At 45.0% G+C, this 25,262-nt stretch overlaps 2 protein-coding genes across 2 annotated transcripts; one reads left to right on the forward strand and one right to left on the reverse strand.

Annotated features, from left to right (window-relative positions):
• Positions 1-231: 231 nt before the first annotated feature.
• On the reverse strand, positions 232-17,214 carry ddb2 (damage-specific DNA binding protein 2). The gene is made up of 11 exons (XM_084186040.1): positions 17,131-17,214; positions 15,309-15,471; positions 15,021-15,142; positions 13,187-13,378; positions 10,053-10,219; positions 5,894-5,993; positions 4,960-5,137; positions 1,747-1,892; positions 1,473-1,628; positions 1,171-1,216; positions 232-952 (listed from the first exon to the last, which is right to left on the reverse strand). Exons 2-11 carry the CDS (start codon positions 15,454-15,456, stop codon positions 681-683), a joined length of 1,527 nt encoding a protein of 508 aa, XP_084042166.1. The 5' UTR covers positions 15,457-15,471; positions 17,131-17,214; the 3' UTR covers positions 232-680.
• A 1,858-nt stretch (positions 17,215-19,072) lies between these two features.
• Positions 19,073-24,405, forward strand: LOC311148705 (uncharacterized protein; the record flags this gene model as incomplete). The annotated part of the gene is made up of 6 exons (XM_084185684.1): positions 19,073-19,196; positions 19,420-19,525; positions 19,713-19,871; positions 20,532-20,656; positions 21,750-21,820; positions 23,988-24,405. Exons 1-6 carry the CDS (start codon positions 19,107-19,109, stop codon positions 24,403-24,405), a joined length of 969 nt encoding a protein of 322 aa, XP_084041810.1. The 5' UTR covers positions 19,073-19,106.
• Between the last annotated feature and the right edge of the window lie 857 nt (positions 24,406-25,262).

Below are 25,262 nucleotides of genomic sequence, written 5' to 3' on the forward strand. Positions count from 1 at the left end.
AATTAAGCAATTAACATCCCATCATGCTGAGGGTCAGGGCGGCAGGTAGCTTAGTGGTTAAGAGCATTGTGCCAGTAACCGAAAGGTCGCTGGTTCTAATCCCCGAGCCGACTAGGTGAAAAATCTGTCGATGTGCCCTTGAGCAAGGCACTTAACCCTATTTTTGCTCCTGTAAGTCGCTCTGGATAAGAGCGTCTGCTAAATGACCAATTATTATTATTATGTATAAAAATCCCCAGTTGCCCATTATGGCTAGAAGAAGAGATCTCAGTGACTTTGAAAGAGGGGTCTCAAAGGAGCATAAGGGGTTTAAAGGCTGGGTGTGTGTGTGTGTGTGTGTGTGTGTGTGTGGGTGTGTGTGTGTGTGTGTCACCAGATCTCAACCCAATTAAATACTTTCTGGATCGGCGCCTGAGACAGCGTTTTCCACCACCATCAACAAAACACCAAATGATGGATTTTTCCTTGTGGAAGAATGGTGTCACATCCCTCCAGTAGAGTTCCAGACACTTGTAGAATCTATGCCAAGGTGCATCGAATCCGTTCTGGCTCGTGGTGGCCCAACGCCCTATTAAAACACTTTATGTTGGTGTTTCCTTTATTTTGGCAGTTACCCGTATATGACAATGTCATAGACATAACCAACATCACAAAACAACGACCTCTCTCCTTCTCCCTGATTATTTCTTTTGACCCTTCTGTGTCTGGCTGTTGTGCTGCCTGGATGTTCTGGTCCCCGAGGAGGAGGACTCTTCCAGGGAAGACAGCTTCTTCTTCAGCTTCCCAATGTCGTCCTCATCCTCCCCCCGTCTCCCCCCCCTCCGAGCCTCCCGCCTTCTCCCCCGCTGGCCTCTACCTCTGCCAACCTGGACTCCTGCTTCCTGTTGTAGCTCTCCTCTCTGCTGCTTACCAGCCAATGTCTCACCTCTGTTCCACACTAGGATGTTCACTCCTGTGGTGGATCACAAAAAACCTTATTGTCTGAATCCCAAATGGCTCCGTGTGTATTGCACTAATTTTGACCAGGGCCCAAGTTGAACAAAGATTTTTAGCAAACAAATTTCCAGCTACAAACATAGTTAGTGGATTGGTTAGTCTCTTTGCTGATTTGATCGTGGCTGCCGCGATTACAAACAGAGTGGAAAGCCAGTATTTAAAACCCAGACTCACCCATTCCAGATCCTAAAACATCTCCCATTGGATTGAACTTGTTGACCTGGAAAGGAAGGTGTGCAGAGATTTAAAACGGTTTTGACCCAACGATGGCTTGAACAATAGTGCAGCACAAATTCATGATTCAACACTTGTAACAAATACAGTGACACATCCCTGAAGCATGACTTCATCCCCTGGAAGAAGACACTGCTCCATCACTTCCCATATCAAAGTCTAAAGGGCTACAGACTAACATTGACGTTATTTCCAAGTAAGAGTCGTAATAAAACGAAGGTAAAATTTCTCGTCATACTCACCGATATGATCCCAGGGGCGTTGTGGTCCAGTAGTTGGCATGCCAGCTCTCCCGTGTTGGCGTCGTAGATATCGATGGTCCTCAGGGCACCTGGACACACCCTCTCATCAGGGTACCGCCCAACCACCATCAGGTCATAGAGGGGGTGCCACGAGGCCTGGACACACAAACCGAAGATTGAAGATGAATATTTTGAGCCAACGAGAGAGACACACACATAAACACACCTGACCAATCAGAAGAGGAGTCCACCGTGATCCACCCACGTGCCTCACCTTGATCGGTGTGAGGTGCTGAAACTGTCTGTGTGGGTGCTGGATAATCTGCTGAGGAGTTGACCAATCAGAAGAGGAGTACACCCTGATCTGGTCATACTGGTCAGTGGTCAGGAGTTTGGAGCAGTCCACTGGGTTAAAGTAGGCTGGGGGGGGAACAACAGCATGATGAGAGAGAGAGAGGAGGGGGGAGGGAACAACAGCATGATGAGAGAGAGAGAGGAGGGGGGAGGGAACAACAGCATGATGAGAGAGAGAGAGGAGGGGGGAGGGAACAACAGCATGATGAGAGAGAGAGAGGAGGGGGGAGGGAACAACAGCATGATGAGAGAGAGAGAGGAGGGGGGAGGGAACAACAGCATGATGAGAGAGAGAGAGGAGGGGGGAGGGAACAACAGCATGATGAGAGAGAGAGAGGAGGGGGGAGGGAACAACAGCATGATGAGAGAGGAGGGGGGAGGGAACAACAGCATGATGAGAGAGAGAGGAGGGGGGAGGGAACAACAGCATGATGAGAGAGAGAGAGGAGGGGGGAGAGAACAACAGCATGATGAGAGAGAGAGAGAGGAGGGGGGAGAGAACAACAGCATGATGAGAGAGAGAGAGGAGGGGGGAGGGAATAACAGCATGATGAGAGAGAGAGAGAGGAGGGGGGAGGGAACAGGGAACAACAGCATGATGAGAGAGAGAGAGGAGGGGGGAGAAAACAACAGCATGATGAGAGAGAGAGAGAGGAGGGGGGAGAGAACAACAGCATGATGAGAGAGAGAGAGGAGGGGGGAGAGAACAACAGCATGATGGGAGAGAGGAGGGGGGAGGGAACAACAGCATGATGAGAGAGAGAGGAGGGGGGAGGGAACAACAGCATGATGAGAGAGAGAGAGGAGGGGGGAGAGAACAACAGCATGATGAGAGAGAGAGAGAGGAGGGGGGAGAGAACAACAGCATGATGAGAGAGAGAGAGGAGGGGGGAGGGAATAACAGCATGATGAGAGAGAGAGAGAGGAGGGGGGAGGGAACAGGGAACAACAGCATGATGAGAGAGAGAGAGGAGGGGGGAGAAAACAACAGCATGATGAGAGAGAGAGAGAGGAGGGGGGAGAGAACAACAGCATGATGAGAGAGAGAGAGGAGGGGGGAGGGAACAACAGCATGATGAGAGAGAGAGAGGAGGGGGGAGGGAACAACAGCATGATGAGAGAGAGAGAGGAGGGGGGAGGGAACAACAGCATGATGAGAGAGAGAGAGGAGGGGGGAGGGAACAACAGCATGATGAGAGAGGAGGGGGGAGGGAACAACAGCATGATGAGAGAGAGAGGAGGGGGGAGGGAACAACAGCATGATGAGAGAGAGAGAGGAGGGGGGAGAGAACAACAGCATGATGAGAGAGAGAGAGAGGAGGGGGGAGAGAACAACAGCATGATGAGAGAGAGAGAGGAGGGGGGAGGGAATAACAGCATGATGAGAGAGAGAGAGAGGAGGGGGGAGGGAACAGGGAACAACAGCATGATGAGAGAGAGAGAGAGGAGGGGGGAGAGAACAACAGCATGATGAGAGAGAGAGAGGAGGGGGGAGAGAACAACAGCATGATGGGAGAGAGGAGGGGGGAGGGAACAGGGAACAACAGCATGATGAGAGAGAGGAGGGGGGAGAGAACAGGGAACAACAGCATGATGAGAGAGAGAGAGAGAGGAGGGGGGAGAGAACAACAGCATGATGAGAGAGAGAGAGAGAGAGAGAGAGAGAGGAGGGGGGAGAAAACAGGGAACAACAGCATGATGAGAGAGAGAGAGGGGGGGAGAGAACAACAGCATGATGAGAGAGAGAGGAGGGGGGAGGGAACAGCATGATGAGAGAGAGAGAGGAGGGGGGAGGGAACCGGGAACAACAGCATGATAGGGCGGCAGGTAGCTTAGTGGGTAAGAGCGTTGTGCCAGTAACCGAAAGGTCGCTGGTTCTAATCCCCGAGCCGACTAGGTGAAAAATCTGTCGATGTGCCCTTAAGCAAGGCACTTAACCCTAATTGCTCATGTAAGTCGCTCTGGATAAGAGCGTCTGCTAAATGACTAAAATGTAAATGATGAGAGAGAGAGAGAGAGAGAGGAGGGGGGAGGGAACAGGGAACAACAGCATGATGAGAGAGCGAGAAAGAGAGAGAGGGGGGATGGTATCTAGAGGGTTAAATGTTCTTAATAAGCTTTTATCCTTTCTGATGAAAGAGGTAGATGTTTTTCAAGCAAATTATTATTATAATAAACTTGCACCTGTCTTTTCCTACTAGTACTGACAACTTCTTTATTGAGAAAAATGTTCTTACTACGACTGTGATATGTGGTTGTCTCACCTAGTTACCTTAAGATGAATGGACTAACTGTAAAGCATCTATCGTAGTCCAAAACGCGTACGCACAGCAGCGTTCTAGAATTGGACCGTTGGGCTTAGAACACTTTTCGAATTCTCCGCACGGCTCAAGCAGTTTTCTCCAACTGTCAACACGTTCAAAATGAATAGAGGGCGCGTACCGGAGCCTGGTTGGACGGTGGTCTCAGAGCCGCGTAGCTATGTCACAATGGGACGCCAGACTATCGCGTCTCAGGACTATGATTTATATGCTTAAGTGGCTCTGGATAAGAGCGTCTGCTAAATGACTAAAATGTAAAATGTATTATTGGAGGATAACATTTAAAATGGGTGCACCGTTATTGCTAACAACCTATAGTTTTGAGCTGAGATGGTCCTCTGTAGCTCAATTGGTAGAGCACGGCGCTTGTAACGCCAGGGTAGTGGGTTCGATCCCCGGGACCACCCATACGTAAAAATGTATGCGCACATGACTGTAAGTCGCTTTGGATAAAAGCGTCTGCTAAATGGCATATTATTATAACGCTTTCTCTCTATCTACTTTAAATTACAGTAGTGTTCCATAGTGTCATTTAGCTAGAAGTCAAACATTTACATTTTAGTCATTTAGCAGACGCTCTAATCCAGAGCGATTTACAGGAGCAATTAGGGTTAAGTGCCTTGCTCAAGGGCACATCGACAGATTTTTCACCTAGTCGGCTCGGGGATTAGAACCAGCGACCTTTCGTTTAATGGCACAATGCTCTTAACCGCTAAGCCACCTGCCGTCCCAAACAGCGTTATCGTATTCTACGACACAGTGGTCAAGATGAAAATACCCCTAAAAGTAGGACAGGAGAGAGTTCTCAGTACCCGAGTTAACAGCTTTGTCATGAACCATCTTGTGGAGGAAACTGTTCTTATCTTTGATGTTCCGCAGGTCCCATAGCTTCACCGTGTGGTCAACAGACGCTGTCGCCATCAACCAATCGCAGCGAGGGTTGAATTCAGCATGGGTCACTTTAGCCTTGTGCAACTTCTCGTTGAAGATCTACGAGGGGGGGGGAAACGTGCAGATCGTTTTAACAACATCTTCAAGAACGTCGTCAGTAATGAAATGAGATCATTGGAACTGCCAAAGCTGTGCCTAATGCAGTCATGCCTAGAATGGTCCTATTCTTAGAACATGCAAACAGAACATAATCTAGAATGGTCCTATTCTTAGAACATGCAAACAGAACATAATCTAGAATGGTCCTATTCTTAGAACATGCAAACAGAACATAATCTAGAATGGTCCTATTCTTAGAACATGCAAACAGAACATAATCTAGAAATGGTCCTATTCTTAGAACATGCAAACAGAACATAATACAGAATGTTTAAATTGTACATGCTAACTAACTACTCAATACAGGTTGACATTACCTCCCTCTGGCCCATTCAGTACTGTAGCTATAGTGTAGACTACAGTAGAAATATACTCTACAGTACTGTAGCTATAGTGTAGTCTACAGTAGAAATATACTCTACAGTACTGTAGCTATAGTGTAGACTACAGTAGAAATATACTCTACAGTACTGTAGCTATAGTGTAGACTACAGTAGAAATATACTCTACAGTACTGTAGCTATAGTGTAGACTACAGTAGAAATATACTCTACAGTACTGTAGCTATAGTGTAGACTACAGTAGAAATATACTCTACAGTACTGTAGCTATAGTGTAGACTACAGTAGAAATATACTCTACAGTACTGTAGCTATAGTGTAGACTACAGTAGAAATATACTCTACAGTACTGTACCTGGTGTCCATCAATGCCCAGCAATAAGACTCGTCCTATGTTGTCTCCTGTCACCAGCATCTGTCTGCTCAACGACACATCTACACAGCAGTACCACAGACTGGAACAGAGATGTATCTCAATATCATTTCAACTAATATCAAATGTATCATGCATTCTAAAAAAAATATATATATATATATATATATAAAATGCTGTATACCGTGATTATCCTCATCAATAAAATTCAGACACTAAACATTTTATTATACCATCAACAGAATGTGAAAGCTTGTTTATCATCAGACAGACACTACTAAGTGCACTAGTTGTGTATTTTTCCCTAACATAAGGTTATATTTGTCTGGCACCAAGGTCATGTCCCAAATGGCACCCTATCCCCTATGTAGAGCAATACATTTGACCATAGCCCCTACGTAGAACATTCCCCACCCACTTCCTGTTGACCATAGCCCCTACGTAGAACATTCCCCACCCACTTCCTGTTGACCATAGCCCCTACGTAGAACGTTCCCCACCCACTTCCTGACTCTCCCACCTAATCACCGGTCACCCCCACTTCCTGTTTCCTGAAGGGCAGGAGTACCTCCCCCCACACCTTAAGTAGACTCACCTGATTCTAATCAAGGTGGCTACCTAATGGACTGACTGAAGTGTTTTGTTATGTAATTTATAGTAGCGATGGGAAATCGAGGCTTTCTGAAGCCTCTGGGGGCTTTTTACCCAAATTGTGCTGAAAAAAAAAAACGGTTCATTACTTTTAACACAAAGTACATTAGTGACATCTGCTGGTCAGCAATGAAAAGCAGCGTTTGGTGTTCATATAGATGTTTTTTTCCACAGTATTCATAGAATCTCCGTTGCGCGGCCGCTAGTCGTGGCTCTTTGTAGCCTACTATCAGTTACCATACATGTTGGCACCTTCCATCATGCTTCCCCTTTTTGCTCTGAATCCCTTGTTTTGCTTTTTTTTTCTGTCAAAAACGGTGAATCCTGTGGCATTATTTAGGACGCTTAAGACAGAAGCTTATACTCTACTAAATAAAACTCATTGTTTGAACAACAATGTGCAAAAAGTGTGGTTCAGATATTCAAATAATATACCAAAACATTCCCAGGTTCTAGTCCCGGAGATCCTACCTGCTGAGCTGCCGTTCAGGTGACACTACATGAAAGAATCCTAACTACATTGTAAGCCTAAGTACGGTGTCCAGTAGAGGTTGGTGTTTGAAAAACAACTTGGAGTCGGAAAAAAAAGCACCGGAACCGCAGAGAAATCAGTGGGATCTCGCATTTTGCAACACACGGTTTGAAAAACCAAAACGGAGCTTCAGACGTCATTGATCATCACGTGGTAATGTTACTTTGAAACGAGCATCGGTACATTGTGTCAGATCAGTAGTACATTTAAAAACTGCATCGGATCTCCGGTATCAATCGTCCCATCACTAGTTTATAGTCATGTCCTTTGAAGTAGATTTCCTTTCCATGGATGTTACTGACCAAGTACCTTTATCCTCTCTCCTTTTGACCTTTGACTTCCTTTGTCCAGTGTTAAACTGTTTGTCATGTGTCAGACTACTACTGTCTAGTTTGTGAGCAATTAGCATGATCCTTTTTATACAGTCCTTTGTTATTTAGTTACTAGTTGTCCATATATATATATATATATATATATATATATATATATATATATATATACAGTGAGCTCCATAATTCATTGGACAGTGACAATTTTTTTGTTATTTTGGTTCTGTACTCTAGCACTTTAAGTTTGAAAGGATACAATGACAATGAGGGTGAAGTGCAGACTGTCAGCTTTAATTTGAGGGTATTTTCATATATATCGGATGAACTGTTTAGAAATGATAGCACCTTTTATACATGGTCCCCCCATTTTAAGGTACTACAAGTATTTGTTAAATTGGCTTCACAGATGTGTGTCGTTAGGCAGGTGTATTCATTTGTGTCGTTAGTGAATGCAGGAGAGCTGTTGATGAATAGCATTGATTCTAGACTTTGCTATTGCCTTTGGAGGTTGTTGTTGTGGTGTGACAACATGAGGAAGACAGCAGTGTCGATGCAAATGAAGCTGGCCGTCATAAGGCTCAGAAATGAAAATCAATCAATCAGGAACATTGCAAAAACCCTGGCCATGCCCAAGTCAACAGTTTGGTTCATCATTAACAAGAAAAAAACAACCGGTGAACTCAATTATGTCAAAAGACCCGGTAGACCGAGGAAGACCACTGTAGTGGATGACCGGAGAATACTCTCTATGGTGAAGAAAACCCCCCTGACAACAGCCCAACAGATCAAAAACACTCTCCTGGATGCAGGTGTAGATGTGTCAAAGTCTACCATACGTAGAAGACTACACCAGCAGGACTACAGAGGGTACACTACAAGATGCAAACCACTGATAAGCCTGAAGAACAGAAAGGCGAGATTACAGTTTGCTAAAAAGCACCTAAATGAGCCCCAAGAGTTCTGGAAAAAAGTATTGTGGACAGATGAGACAAAGATTAACATGTACCAGAGTGATGGAAAGAGGAAAGTGTGGAGAAAAAAAAAGAAATGCCCATGATCCAAAGCATACCACCTCATCCGTGAAACATGGTGGAGGGGGTGTTATGGCTTGGGCCTGTATGGCTGCCAGTGGAACAGGCTCACTTGTCTTCATCGATGATGTGACTGCAGACAGAAGTAGAACAATGAATTCTGAAGTCTATAGAAATATTTTATCTGCTCAGATAAAACCAAATGCCTCCAAACTCATTGGACGGCACTTCATCATGCAACAAGACAATGACCCTAAACATACTGCTAGAGCAACAAAGGGGTTTTTGATGGCCAAAAAGTGGAAAATCCTTGACTGGCCGAGTCAATCACCGGATCTGAATCCAATTGAACATGCATTTTACATGCTGAAGAGGAGACTGAAGGCAATAAGTCCCCAAAATAAGCAGGAACTGAAGATGGCTGCAGTACAGGCCTGGCAGAGCATCACCAGGGAAGATACCCAACGTCTGGTGATGTCAATGCATCGCAGACTTCAAGCAGTCATTGCATGCAAAGGATATGCGACCAAATATTAACAATGATTACTTTATTCTACATTATGTTAAACTGTCCAATGTTTTTTGATGCCCGAAAAAGGGGGGGACCATGTACAAAAGCTTCTATAATTTCTAAACGGTTCATCCGATATGTATGAATATACCCTCAAATTAAAGCTGACAGTCTGCACTTCACCCTCATTGTCATTGTATCCTTTCAAACTCAAAGTGCTAGAGTACAGAACCAAAATAACAAAAAAAATGTCACTGTCCAATGAATTATGGAGCTCACTGTATATACAGTGAGGGAAAAAAAGTATTTGATCCCCTGCTGATTTTGTACATTTGCCCACTGACAAAGACATGATCAGTCTATAATTTTAATGGTAGGTTTATTTGAACAGTGAGAGACAGAATAACAACAACAAAAAATCCAGAAAAACGCATGTCAAAAATGTTATAAATTGATTTATAAATAAACCTACCATTAAAATTATAGACTGATCATAATATGCCATTTAGCAGACGCTTTTATCCAAAGCGACTTACAGTCATGCGTGCATACATTTTTTTTGTGTATGGGTGGTCCCGGGGATCGAACCCACTACCTTGGCGTTACAAGCGCCGTGCTCTACCAGCTGAGCTACAGAGGACCACTTCATCATGTCTTTGTCAGCGGGCAAACGTTCAAAATCAGCAGGGGATCAAATACTTTTTTCCCCTCACTGTATATATATATATATATATATATATATATATATATATATATATATATATATATATATATATATTTCTGTTGAACTGATATGTATTCCTTATATAGTTTATTCTTATCAACCATCATATATCTGATTACATCCCTTTCCGAAATAAAAATGGTCAACTGAGAACTGAGAAAGATGGGTCCTCGTGTTTTTACAGTCAATCCCACACCAGCAACCCTCCAGTATTTTACACCCCAATGTGCTCTGGTCAAAAGTAGTGCACTATATAAGGAATATCTGGCTAGGGCCTCATAGGGCTCTGGTCTAAAGGTAGTGCGCTATCTAGGGAATAGGGTGTCATTTGGGATGTACCCTAGGTAGGGCCTGCATCCTCACCAGACATTGTGGTGATCATGTCCACAGTCCTGGACTCCGGACAGAACCGTTGCTGGACCGCCCTGAAAGCTCTGCACGGTCAGCGTACCATCACCGGACGCCAGGTAGACCTTGGACGGGTCCGTCGGGCTAAACTTCATCCCCCCAATAAAGTCCCCGGCTCCTTTCTGCATGATGAGCACAAACAGACCAATCCCAGTGACTGGTTGGAAAAGACGTGCTGATCACTAGGGCGCAGGCTAATCACAGGGCTGTAACTATGACGCCTGGGTCCAACCACAACGGAAAACAACAATATGCGTTTGTTATTGGGCAACTTTAGGTAGTTCCTTCCTGTTTCAGTCAGTTTTCTTCCAATTGGTGTGTCTAGTGAATACAACCTAGGCCAACGACAGTTCTGTCCAGATAAATGCAGGCCTATCAGAAGGCAGGGTTTTGTTCTGTTCTAACCACAGGCCTATCAGAAGGCAGGGTTTTGTTCTGTTCTAACCACAGGCCTATCAGAAGGCAGGGTTTTGTTCTGTTCTAACCACAGGCCTATCAGAAGGAAGGGTTTTGTTCTGTTCTAACCACACTAGCTCTATCTTGATAAGGTGTTGAGAAACAGGGCTCTGTGTTCCATCCCAAATGGCTCCCTATTTCCTATATAGTGCACTACTTTAGACCAGAGCCCTATGACACCCTATTCCCTATATAGTGCACTACTTTAGACCAGAGCCCTATGGCATCCTATTTCCTATATAGTGCACTACTTTAGACCAGAGCCCTATGGCATCCTATTTCCTATATAGTGGACTACTTTAGACCAGAGCCCTATGGCATCCTATTTCCTATATAGTGCACTACTTTAGACCAGAACCCTATGGCATCCTATTTCCTATATAGTGCACTACTTTAGATCAGAGCCCTATGGCATCCTATTTCCTATATAGTGCACTACTTTAGACCAGAACCGGGCTGATACCAGTCTGGTGATACTCGTTAGTATCGTGGCCAAGGAAACAACAGGAAGCGGATGTAACTCCTTTCGGAAAACAGCCCCAATGTTGGAAACAAGCATCATTATGTTGTCATCCAGAGTCCAAGCTATATATCACACTATATTTTACATACAGCAGGTTTTTAAAGGACCAAAGACTTTGGTCTGTTCCGTGTTTTCATTTCTGGCATGGAAAAAATATTGCGATACTGGTATCATGCCGGCACTACTTTGACCGAAGCCTTGTGGGCCCTGGTCTAAAGTAGTGCACTATATAGGGAATAGGGTGTCATAGGGCTCTGGTCTAAAGTAGTGCACTATATAGGGACTAGGGTGTCATAGGGCTCTGGTCTAAAGTAGTGTACTATATAGGGAATAGGGTGTCATAGGGCTCTGTTCTAAAGTAGTGCACTATATAGGGACTAGGGTGTCATAGGGCTCTGGTCTAAAGTAGTGTACTATATAGGGAATAGGGTGTCATAGGGCTCTGGTCTAAAGTAGTGCACTATATATGGAATAGGGTGTCATAGGGCTCTGGTCTAAAGTAGTGCACTATATAGGGAATAGGGTGTCATAGGGCTCTGGTCTAAAGTAGTGCACTATATAGGGAATAGGATGTCATAGGGCTCTGGTCTAAAGTAGTGCACTATATATGGAATAGGATGCCATAGGGCTCTGGTCAAAAGTAGTGCACTATATAGGGAATAGGGTGTCATAGGGCTCTGGTCAAAAGTAGTGCACTATATAGGGAATAGGATGTCATAGGGTTCTGGTCTAAAGTAGTGCACTATATAGGGAATAGGGTGTCATAGGGCTCTGGTCTAAAGTAGTGCACTATATAGGGAATAGGGTGTCATAGTGCTCTGGTCAAAAGTAGTGCACTATATAGGGAATAGGGTGTCATAGGGCTCTGGTCTAAAGTAGTGCACTAAATAGGGAATAGGGTGTCATAGGGCTCTGGTCAAAAGCAGTGCACTATATAGGGAATAGGATGTCATAGGGCTCTGGTCTAAAGTAGTGCACTATATAGGGAATAGGGTGTCATAGGGCTCTGGTCAAAAGTAGTGCACTACATAGGGAATAGGGTGTCATAGGGCTCTGGTCTAAAGTAGTGCACTACATAGGGAATAGGGTGTCATTTGGGAAACGTTCCATCTCTTACTCCCATGACTCCGTGTTGGTAAACACGCGGAGAGTGGTCCCATTGAAATCCTGCAGTGTGGTGGTTCCCCTGATAGATGAGGTGAACAGCTGAGTGGTGTTGTATGGGTTAAACTTCAAAGCTGTTATAGAGCCTCCAGGACCAACCTGCATAACACAGAGAGCAGGAGTCTAGTCCCAAATCACATCCTATTCCCTATATAGTGCACTACTTTAGACCAGAGCCCTGGACAACAGAGTCCTGGTCAACAGAGCCCTGGTCAACAGAGCCCTGGTCAACAGAGCCCCGGTCAACAGAGCCCCGGTCAACAGAGCCCCGGTCAACAGAGCCCCGGTCAACAGAGCCCTGGTCAACAGAGCCCCGGTCAACAGAGCCCCGGTCAACAGAGCCCCGGTCAACAGAGCCCTGGTCAACAGAGCCCTGGTCAACAGAGTCCTGGACAACAGAGTCCTGGTCAACAGAGCCCCGGTCAACAGAGTCCTGGTCAACAGAGCCCTGGTCAACAGAGCCCTGGTCAACAGAGCCCCGCTCAACAGAGTCCTGGTCAACAGAGCCCCGGTCAACAGAGCCCCGGTCAACAGAGCCCCGGTCAACAGAGCCCTGGACAACAGAGCCCTGGTCAAAAGTAGTGCACTAGATGGGAAATGGGGTGCCATTTGGGACGTAACCAATGTAGACCTCATACTATCAATAATGTTCAAATGTAAAAAGGGATTTCAAAGTCCAATTTGATTGATAATATGATTGAATACGGTGTTCCTAATCAGTAACACAGACTGGTTTAAACAGATATAAAACTATCCATCCCAACCATTGTATTATTTGTGTGTATCATCCTGAACCGAATTCTTCAATCCCGTCTAGGTACAAAACAGTAAAATGAGAAAATGAATAAGCATAGACTCAATAGTAACCCATCAGGCATTGCTGGTTATAATGACGTCACCGGAACCCGTTTTCACCAGATAGGAATTGCGTATCGGGCATTCTCACCCCTTGTATGAAGCTGGTCTTGTTGAGCACGCTGTAGTCCCAGAGGACTATGTCTCCTCCCTTGGAGCCGACCGCCAGGACGGTGGGGTGCGTCGGGTGCCACTCCAGACAGGTGACCCGCCGGTCGAAGGGACTGGCTGTACGGTGGAGCTTATAGGAGGACAGGGAACGCACAAACGGCTCCTGGAGACACTGGGGAAAAAATAGTTGTTAGATATAATGTACTGATGATGATGATGATGATGCCAAGAAAATCGTTTGTTAGACCCTCAATTTCTTATTGTCCTGGGCCCGGTTTCACAAAAGCGTCTTAAGGCTATGTTCATCGTTAGAACCTTCGTAGGAGCATCGTTAAAATCTCTCAGCCGTTTCCCAAAACCATCGATATTAACGTTGCACTTAAAAAACGCTCGTAATCTAACGCCTGCCTCAGACCACTCCTAGAACAGCTAAATGTGTCATTAGATGCTTTTTTTTTTGCCCTGCCACGTCACTTTATAACACAGAGGATCTCCACTAAACATAGAATCACATGGTTTATCCGTCTCTCTGTGACCACTGATAACTTCAGAACAAAGTTGACTACAAATACAACGTTGCCAATGTCTTCGCAATTGATACAAACAAGCGACGTATAAAAATATGCTTCAAATGAAAACAGACGGCTGCATTAAAATATAAACAGTAGGCTATAGGCCTATTTCAATCATATTGAAATACATTTCACGATCAATCGATTTAGTTCTATTTTGCTACTTGTAACGCTACTGTCTGTAATGTCTCAATATATTTTATGATGTGTAGCCTAACGTGTTCAGTGATGTGCCAAATCTGCGATTTAGTGCATTTTTATTGAGTAACCATTAGAATAAGCTGCCTCAATATTTGCAGCCGTAGTATATCTCTAGGAGCTGATCCGTCGTCAGCATTGTTCAATCATTCTAATGTTAAGGTAAGATTTGAATGGAGAAAGCTGATCTGAGAGCAGCGCTCCCTTTCTTTCCATCCCATCAGTATTGAAACATGCTCCAACGTTGCACTTAGCGACCGTTCTCTCTGCGTGGTGTTTTGGGAAACGCACGTTACATCTTCGGCCGTTGTAGGAAAATATGCATCTGTTAAAACACTAGGAAGCCTAAGTTCCATCACTGTTCGGGAAACCGGGCCCAGACGGGTTTGTTTATGGCCTGATATTACCAACCGATGTAGAAAAGATGCATCGGGAAACGGGGCCCTGGGTGATTGTGGACGCCTCTATCTAGGTGAGCCTGGTCTTGAAGTCAGAATGCTGTTAGACATGCTGCTGCTTTATCATGCCATTATTCAGCTGTAGACACATCTCTTTACATATACTATTTGAAAGTTTGTTGTGACTACTGTTCCCTAGTCACTCTACCAGCTGTCAAGACACACTAGTCTGACTTTAGTAGTGTACCTGTCTCTTCTGAGAATGAAGGCTCTGCCCCAGTGTCCTCTGGTAAATGTAGTGTACCTGTCTCTTCTGAGAATGAAGGCTCTGCCCCAGTGTCCTCTGGTAAATGTAGTGTACCTGTCTCATCTGAGAATGAAGGCTCTGCCCCAGTGTACTCTGGTAAATGTAGTGTACTTGTCTCATCTGAGAATGAAAGCTCTGCCCCAGTGTCCTCTGGTAAATGTAGTGTACCTGTCTCATCTGAGAATGAAAGCTCTGCCCCAGTGTCCTCTGGTAAATGTAGTGTACCTGTCTCATCTGAGAATGAAGGCTCTGCCCCAGTGTCCTCTGGTAAATGTAGTGTACCTGTCTCATCTGAGAATGAAGGCTCTGCCCCAGTGTCCTCTGGTAAATGTAGTGTACCTGTCTCATCTGAGAATGAAGGCTCTGCCCCAGTGTACTCTGGTAAATGTAGTGCAGGATGCTTCCTGGTCCACTTCTCTTCTGAACTGAACCTTTGGTCATGGTGGTTGGGAAAACAGGCCCTGAAATACAAGACCAGTACAGTCAATAACATCAAAGAATGGAAAGAGTCAGTTCTTTCTGTGACAAGATATATGCAATAATATATATCTGGAGCGGGAAACCAAATAAAAGACATTGCAGTCAATCAAAAGCTTATATAAATGGAGAGTGGTCGTTCTATTAGACCTGTTTTCAATGTGGTCTTCCCGTCCATCTTTTGCCGTAGCTTCTTGGAGATGGTTTGTCCTGCAGCCCCAGAAGTTTCTCCATCCTGCTTCCTCGACTTCTGCTTCGACTTAGATGCTTCTGAAGGAGCCTTCTTTGCCCGTGCCATTTCTGACTGTGTAAACTGGATGGAAAATTAGACAATCAGCAATGAAAAAAAAACGAATCCCTTGTGTTCACGATAAAAATCAAAGTTTGACAGGTTCTTCGAACACCAAGTGTATTTGACAGATGCCTTTAAAACATCTGTGAGGTGCAGCTATGGCCCACCATCCTATTCCTCAACCCCAAATTAATGGAAAAATAAAAAATGGGGAAGTGACACCTTTCCAATTAATTTGTGATCGATTAAATAAACCATCAACATGAATAAAAATAGTAACTGCGTTTTCAAATTGGAATCAACCACACGGATCGAGGTAGAAAACATTAAATAGATATACTGTAGCTAGCTAGAATATATATACTGTAGCTAGCTAGAATAGATATACTGTAGCTAGCTAGAATAGATATACTGTAGCTAGCTAGAATAGATGTACTGTAGCTAGCTAGAATAGATATACTGTAGCTAGCTAGAATAGATATACTGTAGCTAGCTAGAATAGATATACTGTAGCTAGCTAGAATAGATACAGTGGGGGGGAAAAGTATTTAGTCAGCCACCAATTGTGCAAGTTCTCCCACTTAAAAAGATGAGAGAGGCCTGTAATTTTCATCATAGGTACACGTCAACTATGACAGACAAAATGAGAATCGAGGGAGATTATCAGTGGTCTTGTATGTCTTCCATTTCCTAATAATTGCTCCCACAGTTGATTTCTTCAAACCAAGCTGCTTACCTATTGCAGATTCAGTCTTCCCAGCCTGGTGCAGGTCTACAATTTTTTTTTCTGGTGTCCTTTGACAGCTCTTTGGTCTTGGCCATAGTGGAGTTTGGAGTGTGACTGTTTGAGGTTGTGGACAGGTGTCTTTTATATTGATAACAAGTTCAAACAGGTGCCATTAATACAGGTAACGAGTGGAGGACAGAGGAGCCTCTTAAAGAAGAAGTTACAGGTCTGTGAGAGCCAGAAATCTTGCTTGTTTGTAGGTGACCAAATACTTATTTTACACCATAACCACTACCCACCACTGTACCGCCACAAAAAACACACCCTCCCCAAAGCGATAAACAAAGTTTGACAACACCCCTATTTTGGACCACCCCTCCCATCGTAAATTTAGATCTGTGCCTAATTTCCTGCAATTCTATCCATTTTGCTATGGGGGTGTTGTACTGTGTATTTATCTACTGTATTCTCGAAATAGCTCATTCTAATATTTCTACTACTGCATTGTATTTTAGTTACACTGTTTATACATAAATATATAAATAAAAAATACCGCACATGTATTTATATACTGGATTCTTAGCTCAATCTAATATATCTACTACTATACATATCATTCCTCGTATATCTTGTGTAAATTCATCTGGTGTAGATTGCATTTGGATTACCGTTACAGTGGTTTTTGGGTTCTTAATTGGATTCGTTCCTACATTTTTGTTGTTCTTTCTGTTTATTCGTTTTTTTAATTGATTATTTGTGTACCTATTTCACATTTTACTGCATTGTTAGGCGCTAGTAACATAAGCATTTCGTTGCACCCGGTATTTCATCTGCCGAACTGTGTACGCGTAACACGACCAATAAACTTTTATTTGATTTAATAGTTGCACAACAACAAACGACTAGCCTGGCTATGTAATGCATGTTCTTCAAATAACATGAAAATACATTACCAGTGCAATATCGAATCGACGCAGGAGTTATTTAGTAGAGCTCCTTTTTCTTCGTGGTATTGTTATTTTCATGCACACGCCACACGTGAGAAGTCCTTTACATAAGTCAAACTCCAGTGTTTTGTAACGTCTCTGTGTTACAGCTTCTGCCCAGTAGGCGGCGCTGTCTCAATGGCTTTTGGAAGTTTCGCACTTTCTGTGTGTACCGGAAATAGTTGGGTGGAACTTCCGATGGTTCAGTCTACGCTGATTAGTTGAATTTGAAAAGTATTTGAGCGGAGCGTGTTTGAAACTAGTGGAGAAGGAAGTAAGGAGACTCAGTTGAGAAAATCGAACGATAACAATTCACAATGATACGACCTACGTGAGTAGAAATGTTGCGATTGCAATGAAAATTATTTATTATTGAAAATTTTGCAAATACCAGTAACCGATTTCTTTAGCTAGCTAGCTAGCTATTTTCGCAAACGAATGTCGTCAAGCCGAGAAGCAAGCTAGTAGTACTGTAGTAGTAGTACTGTAGTAGTAGTAGTAGTAGTAGTAGTAGTAGTAGCAGCAGCAGCAGCAGCAGCAGCAGCAGCAGCAGCAGCAGCAGCAGCAGCAGCAGCAGCTACCTATTTGTTTTTTTATTTGACTACTTAGGAAGGCCAAAACCCCACGTTGACCTGCTCCCAAGAAGCAATTCAGCAACCGGAAAGATCCTGTCGGTGTAAGTAAACGACTGAACATATTCCTTCTAGCTGGTTAATTTATAATATTTTATCTGCCACTGAGACAGATGATGTGTGGCTAGCAAGGTTTCATGATGTCCACAATTCTCTTGCAATGCAAGAATGACCTCAACCTATTAGCAAACATACAGTCCATTAGAATAATTCAAATTCAATAATATAAAACAGAGCCACCTTCCTGATGGGCCGACCCAAGGTGGTGAAGGTAGGCAACAACACCTCCACTTCGCTGATCCTCAACACGGGGGCCCCACAAGGGCGCGTGCTCAGTGGTAGGCCTGATTACCAACAACGACGAGACAGCCTACAGGGAGGTGGTGAGGGCCATGGCGGAGTGGTGCCAGGTAAATAACCTCTCCCTCAACGTCAACAAAACAAAGGAGCTGATCGTGGACTTCAGGAGACAGCAGAGAGAGCACGTCCACATCGACAGGGCCACAGACGGTGAAAAGCTTCAAGTTCCTCGGCGTGCACATCACTGACAACCTGAAATTGACCACCCACACACAGTGGTGAAGAAGGTGCAACAGCGCCTCTTCAACCTCAGGAAGCTGAAGAAATTCGGCTTAGCCCCTAAGACCCTCACAGACTTCTACAGATGCACCATTGAGAGCATCCTGTCGGGCTGTATCACCGCCTGGTACGGCAATTGCACCGTCCGCAACCACAAGGCTCTCCAGAGGGTGGTGCGTTCAGCCCAACGCATCACCAGGGGCACACTGCCTGCCCTCCAGGACATCTACAGCACCCGGTGTCACAGGAAGGCCAAGCAGATCATCAAGGACCTCAGCCACCCGAGCCAAGGCCTGTTCACCCCACTAGAAGGCAGAGACAGTACAGGTGCATCAAAGCTGGGACCAAGAGACTGAAAAGCAGCTTTTATCTGAATGTCACCACTAGGCAGCCTCCGCCCAGTACACTGCCCTGAACTTTACTCACTGTTACTAGCCGGCTACCACCCGGTACTCTACCCTGCACCTTAGAGACTGCTGCCCTATGTACAGTACATAGTCATTGAACACTGGGCACTTTAATAATGTTTACATACTCGCAACCAATCAGATTAGATTTGATGTAGTGTATTTCTGGAGATGGAGGTGTTGGGGCCCCTGTCAGGCCTCTCCTGTAAGACACCTCACTGATCGAGGCTCATCACACTGTTATTGTTTAACTCTATTACATTTTTTAAAAATTGTGTTGGTATTGTCCAGGTGTCCTGCCGTGTGCGACCTCTGGTAGCGGAGGATGAGGAATGCTGTATTGATCAGCAACGCCACAATCCAGCTGCACGTTCCTGACGGACTCAAAGCCAACAGGAATGGAGAATTCAAGGAGGTATGTGTCTGTGAAACCTCTGTGTGAGTGAAAGCCAGCTGCTGCTGCAAGAGAGAGAGAAAATATTTGAAATCAGTAAAGGAAGATATTGGTGTGACTGCTTTACGTGTGAATGTGAGCATACATTATTTGTCATGTTTGTCAATGAAGCCAAACAAGTTGCTGGATCAAACAGAAGGTAAAAACATTTCCCAAGTCTCTAACAAGCCCTTTGCTTTGACAGACCCAGTACTGCTTCAAGAAGGTATTCGGCATCAAGACGTCCCAGATGGAATTGTTTGAGGATGTTGCCAAGCCCCTCGTTGATGACCTCATTCATAGCAAGAACGGTAAGAAGAAACAGGATAAATCCTTTTTGTGTTCTATTGCCAAGTACTGTATATCAACGACTGGTAATCTGTGATCAGAGGATAGATACTATTCTATTGCCAAGTACTGTGTATCAACGACTGGTCATCTGGGATCTATCCTATGTTTCCTACTGATGTTACCCTGTCTATCCTATGTTTCCTATAGGTGTAGAATCCACCCAGTCAGTGATGCACCAGCTGATCCAGAACCTGCCCGCCAGCGAGATCACGGACCTCCATGATGACGTCACCCTGCCCCGCCTCATAGAGGTGCTGGAGAAGAGACACAAGATCAGGCAGATGGTGAACCAGGAGTACAACATAGGTGAGAAAGGTATAAAACCATTTGTCCTGTCTGCAAATGGTTTCGTTCAGTTCTCGTAGACCGAACGTTCACTTTTTTTGGTTCCTTTGTCAAATGCCATTCATTCGTTTATGGTCAACCACAGTGGTTCATTTATGGTCGTCCTCAACCTGGTTTTACTCTGAGGAGGGTTGGTAGGTCATCAACAAATGGTCTGGTCAACCACTGACCACAGACTCATCGTGCTGCTCATAGGGCTTGTTGATCACCTCTTCATTTATATCCCTCCTCTTCCATCCTCCTCCTCTTTCATCCTCCTCTTTCATCCTCCTCCTCCATCCTCCTCCTCTTTCATCCTCCTCCATCCTCCTCCTCTTTCATCCTCCTCCATCCTCTTCCAGCCAACATGGTGAGGTCCATGCTCCTCCATCCTCCATCCTCCTCCATCCTCTTCCAGCCAACATGGTGAGGTCCATGCTCCTCCATCCTCCATCCTCCTCCATCCTCTTCCAGCCAACATGGTGAGGTCCATGCTCCTCCATCCTCCATCCTCCTCCATCCTCTTCCAGCCAACATGGTGAGGTCCATGCTCCTCCATCCTCCATCCTCCTCCATCCTCTTCCAGCCAACATGGTGAGGTCCATGCTCCTCCATCCTCCATCCTCCTCCATCCTCTTCCAGCCAACATGGTGAGGTCCATGCTCCAGGAGCTGGACAGTAGCCTGGTCTCCAAGGAGAAGTTCATCCACAACCAGAAGATTGAGATTGACCGCCTGGAGAAAAAGTCTAAGATGCTTGAGTACAAGGTAAGGCAATTAGATAATATACAATATGATAATTATTATGAATTCATAATTCTGTACAAGTTAAGGCAATTAGATAATCCACTACTCCCCTTCACCACAAGCTGGACGAGTCAAGCCAGGTAGTTTTTGTTGGCGTAGAAATAGAATGTCTAGAATGGACTTTCCTATTCAAGTCATTGTGGTCCTCTGTAGCTCAGCTGGTAGAGCACGGCGCTTGTAACGCCAAGGTAGTGGGTTCGATCCCCGGGACCACCCATACACAAAAATGTATGCACACATGACTGTAAGTCGCTTTGGATAAAAGCGTCTGCTAAATGGCATATTAATTAATAATAAAATATTAATTAAATTAATAATTAAAAAGTCAATGTTCAGTGGTTGGTGATATTGGCGGCCATATTGAGTGTACCCATGGTGGGTGATATTGGCGGCCATATTGAGTGTACCCATGGTGGGTGATATTGGCGGCCATATTGAGTGTACCCATGGTGGGTGATATTGGCGGCCATATTGAGTGTACCCATGGTGGGTGATATTGGCGGCCATATTGAGTGTACCCATGGTTGTGAGACCAGTCAGATTGCCTTGGTCAGAGGGACTTTGACTTTTTCCAGGGATTTTTATGTGTATGGTTCTTGGTCTGGGCCGTCCACTGTCAATATTAACCTCTCTCTCTCTCTTTATATGTGTCCATGCAGATTGATTGGCATCTTGCAGAAGATCACTGTGACTAACCTCTCTCTCGCTCTCTCAGATTGACATCCTGCATCTGATGTGATGTGGTCCGTGTCAACCACTCACCGTGTTCCTCCATTCAGCCGTCAGAGGGAAACGCTGCCCAGGGGGACGACCGTATGGAGGGAGACTGAACAGACGTGGAGACCAGGGTAAGAGACGGCGTTTCACTCACTACGCTGGCTATTGTACTGTTCAGCCAGGTCCTAGATCGGTTTGTGCCGTCTTGCCAACTCATATGGTCATTGTCACGCGTTGGCCCTTGACTGACCAAAGGCGTTTGCAAGACCGCACAATCATATCTTGGACCAGGCTGTCATCATAACCATTCTAGAATCTTCCACACTGTGTGTTCCAGTGTTCTCTGGCTGTAGAGATGGGGTCTGGATCTAACCTGGGTCCAGGATACCAGCACCGTGGATATCAGAGGTAAGAGAGTCTTTTCTTCCGTATGTCTGTGATACCTTCAAACATGTCTGCTGAAAATGTTCTAAATGAATATATTTCTAAAGGCAGTGTAACTGTTGTAATGTGTTGTTGATTTGGGTTTTAGGCGCAGAAAGCCCTGAGAAGAACCTCTGCTGTCAGGGATGCTCCATACACCTCACCCCTCAACCCCTCCCTCCCTCCTCAAACCTCACCCCCTCCCTCCCTCCTCAAACCTCACCCCCTCCCTCCCTCCTCAACCCCTCCCTCCTCCCTCCCCAACCCTTTTATATACGAAAAACAATGTGTGTGTGTGTGTATATAGTTCACCAAAGCTTATTTTATAAAATATTTTATATTTTGGTGTGTTGTGTGATCACATATAAAGCCAGTATTAACTGAATGCATGGATCATGATTCAGCCAAAGATGGACTGCTGTGTTGTGGTTCTGCTTGACAATGACCATAGGAGTTGGCAAGACCGCACAAACTGATCTGGGACCAGGCTAATGTTAGGATACATTTTGTTCAGTTAAATATTTAGTCTGTTTTTCTGTCTCTTGCTTGGCACTATTTAGTTCAAGCCTTCATTCATGTTCAGTTGATATTATATTTACAGATCTCTCTGCTCGTTGTGTGGAGATATTTTATTCTGGCTCAAAGTAAACTGATCTGCACAGCATTAATTGTAACACTCGTTAAGGAATTAAATTCCTTCAAAGAACCTTTTTGTGTTTAAATTTTTTTTGTGATAAGCAATGTAATTAGTTTTTCAATGTTAAAGCAGTGAGTTACGGTGTGAAGTCATGAAACGCCTAACAAACTAAGTTATGGTACACAATTCAAATACCCCTCTTAGAATATTCCCATGTAGCTCGGTTGGTAGAGCATGGCTCTTGCAACGCCAGGGTTGTGGGTTCGATTCCCACGAGGGACCAGTATGAAAATGTATGCACTCACTAACTGTAAGTCGCTCTGGGTAAGAGCGTCTGCTAAATGACTACAATGGAAATGTAAAAAAAAAGTAGAAAAAAAAGACAGTGAATGAACAGTAGATGGCAGCACTAGACTGGATATTATAGAGGACCAGCTGTTCTGTTCCCACAAAATGAACTAAGCATGCTCTGGAGATGGAAAGAGATGTGGGGGTGCTGCATAAATCCCCCCCCATCCCCACATGGGAACCCAGCCTGTGATGGAACGTCTGGTAGAAGCCAGTGTGCCTGAATTATTGGACCATGATTGATTGGAGCCACAGGGAATGAGTTTACATTGGAGTCCTCGCTCTGGTATCTAGTGTGATGGCAGGAATCTGTGAGTGGGAGGAGTCGACAGCAGGGAGTGATCATGTGGTCCGCTGTAGCTCAATTGGTAGAGCATGGCGCTTGTAACGCCAGGGTAGTGGGTTCGATCCCCGGGACCACCCATACGTAAAAATGTATGCACGCATGACTGTAAGTCGCTTTGGATAAAAGCGTCTGCTAAATGGCTTATTATTATTATTATTATTATTATTACCCCATAGCAGAGCGGCAGGAAGTAGCGGTGCTGTATTTGTTTTATTAAAAATAGTAAGAACAATTCTTCTAATTCAATTCCCTCAAGCTTTCAGGCTCATCATGTCACTTTTCAGACAGTCTAGCTATACTGGGAATGATTTAAAACAAACCCTGCAGTCAATTTTTGAAACTAAGTGCATTCATTACATCAACTGGGAAATGTACAAATATTTTACTCCAATTCAATTAGGGAATTCAATAATTTAATTTTATATTAAATTGGAATTGACCCCAACCCTGCAGCTTTCACAGTGCTCACATTTCTAACCCAATGTCTCCTTCTGAGGTCTGGGTTATTTCAATGTCTGCTGTTTTGGATTATTTCAATATCTGCAGTCTGGGTTAAACTGACTGAATATCACAACCTAAAGAATGATAATGCCATTCTGGAGCATTCCAGTGGAGGCTCCTTAGAGCCAAACATTGGCCACATCATTCAATGACCCTTCATGTTTGTAAATCATTCACCACAATATAACGTGTCATCTCGTTAATCCTCCCTCAAGGTTATTACAAGGTATTTATTTGTAAAAAATAGCCACGGCTGGTCCAAAGCGTTGAGGCAGTCAGTGTTTATGAGACCGTCAGTGTTTCCTCCCCTCTCCTCCAAGCCTCAGAGACCGTCAGTGTTTCCTCTCCTCCAAGCCTCAGAGACCGTCAGTGTTTCCTCCCCTCTCCTCCAAGCCTCAGAGACCGTCAGTGTTTCCTCCCCTCTCCTCCAAGCCTCAGAGACCGTCAGTGTTTCCTCTCCTCCAAGCCTCAGAGACCGTCAGTGTTTCCTCTCCTCCAAGCCTCAGAGACCGTCAGTGTTTCCTCTCCTCCAAGCCTCAGAGACCGTCAGTGTTTCCTCCCCTCTCCTCCAAGCCTCAGAGACCGTCAGTGTTTCCTCTCCTCCAAGCCTCAGAGACCGTCAGTGTTTCCTCCCCTCTCCTCCAAGCCTCAGAGACCGTCAGTGTTTCCTCCCCTCTCCTCCAAGCCTCAGAGACCGTCAGTGTTTCCAAGCCACTTAGCAGAGAACCCAAGCTGTGATTTACATTACACGAGACCACTCTAACTATTCTCCATTTTGGCTGATGGGAATCTGACCAATGGCCATCTGTCTCTCCCCGACCCCTGCTTCACCCCCACCCTGGTCACATGACCCACCTCTACCCTGTTTACATGACCCACCTCCACCCTGGTCACATGACCCACCTCTACCCTGTTCACATGACCCACCTCCACCCTGGTCACATGACCCACCTCTACCCTGTTCACATGACCCACCTCCACCCTGGTCACATGACCCACCTCTACCCTGTTCACATGACCCACCTCCACCCTGGTCACATGACCCACCTCTACCCTGTTCACATGACAGGGGTCATTACAATTACAGCCAAGCATCTTGCTAAACGCTAGCCCAGCAGAGGTGGGGGGGGGGTGTGGTGGGAAGCTAGAGCTCTCCTCTCTCTCCAGCAGGTCCTGTGGTCAGGAGCTCTGATCACTGTGTGTGTTCCAGCCAGCCAGCTGTCTCTGTGGTCAGGAGCTCTGGTACACTTGGTCTGACTTGGCAAGGTTTGACCCTGCTTGGTGGTTACATCACAGCTGCAACACCTTACTAAAGCAGGAAAAGGCCAGTTACAGAACTAGGGAACAGGAGTGACAGCCAGCCAGCCAGCCCCCTGCCTGTCTGGTAAACACTCCCTTCAGAGCAAAAGGCCCAGTTCCTGACCTTGACTGCCACCACTGAAACCTGACCACAGACACATGAGCCTCATTTAGAAGTTGCCATTATGTCTGTAATGCTGCTAAAGATCCACCTCCATTCCAGCACTCCATTAAAGCCAGTAGCATCATTCACAGACTAGCACGGGGTCACTCACACCGTATTAAAAATATAGCTT

Source organism: Coregonus lavaretus (genome assembly GCF_964263955.1).
Source record: "Coregonus lavaretus genome assembly, chromosome: 21".
Lineage (NCBI taxonomy): Eukaryota > Metazoa > Chordata > Actinopteri > Salmoniformes > Salmonidae > Coregonus > Coregonus lavaretus.

Excerpts from the sequence above, each read along its gene's own strand:
- ddb2 (XM_084186040.1), bottom strand. The coding sequence starts at position 15,456 with ATGGCACGGGCAAAGAAGGCTCCTTCAGAAGCATCTAAGTCGAAGCAG. Across the intron at positions 15,143-15,308 it reads GAAGACCACATTGAAAACAG|GGCCTGTTTTCCCAACCACC; the intron begins GTCTAATAGAAC and ends CTTGTATTTCAG. Across the intron at positions 1,629-1,746 it reads AGCACCTCACACCGATCAAG|GCCTCGTGGCACCCCCTCTA; the intron begins GTGAGGCACGTG and ends TTGTGTGTCCAG.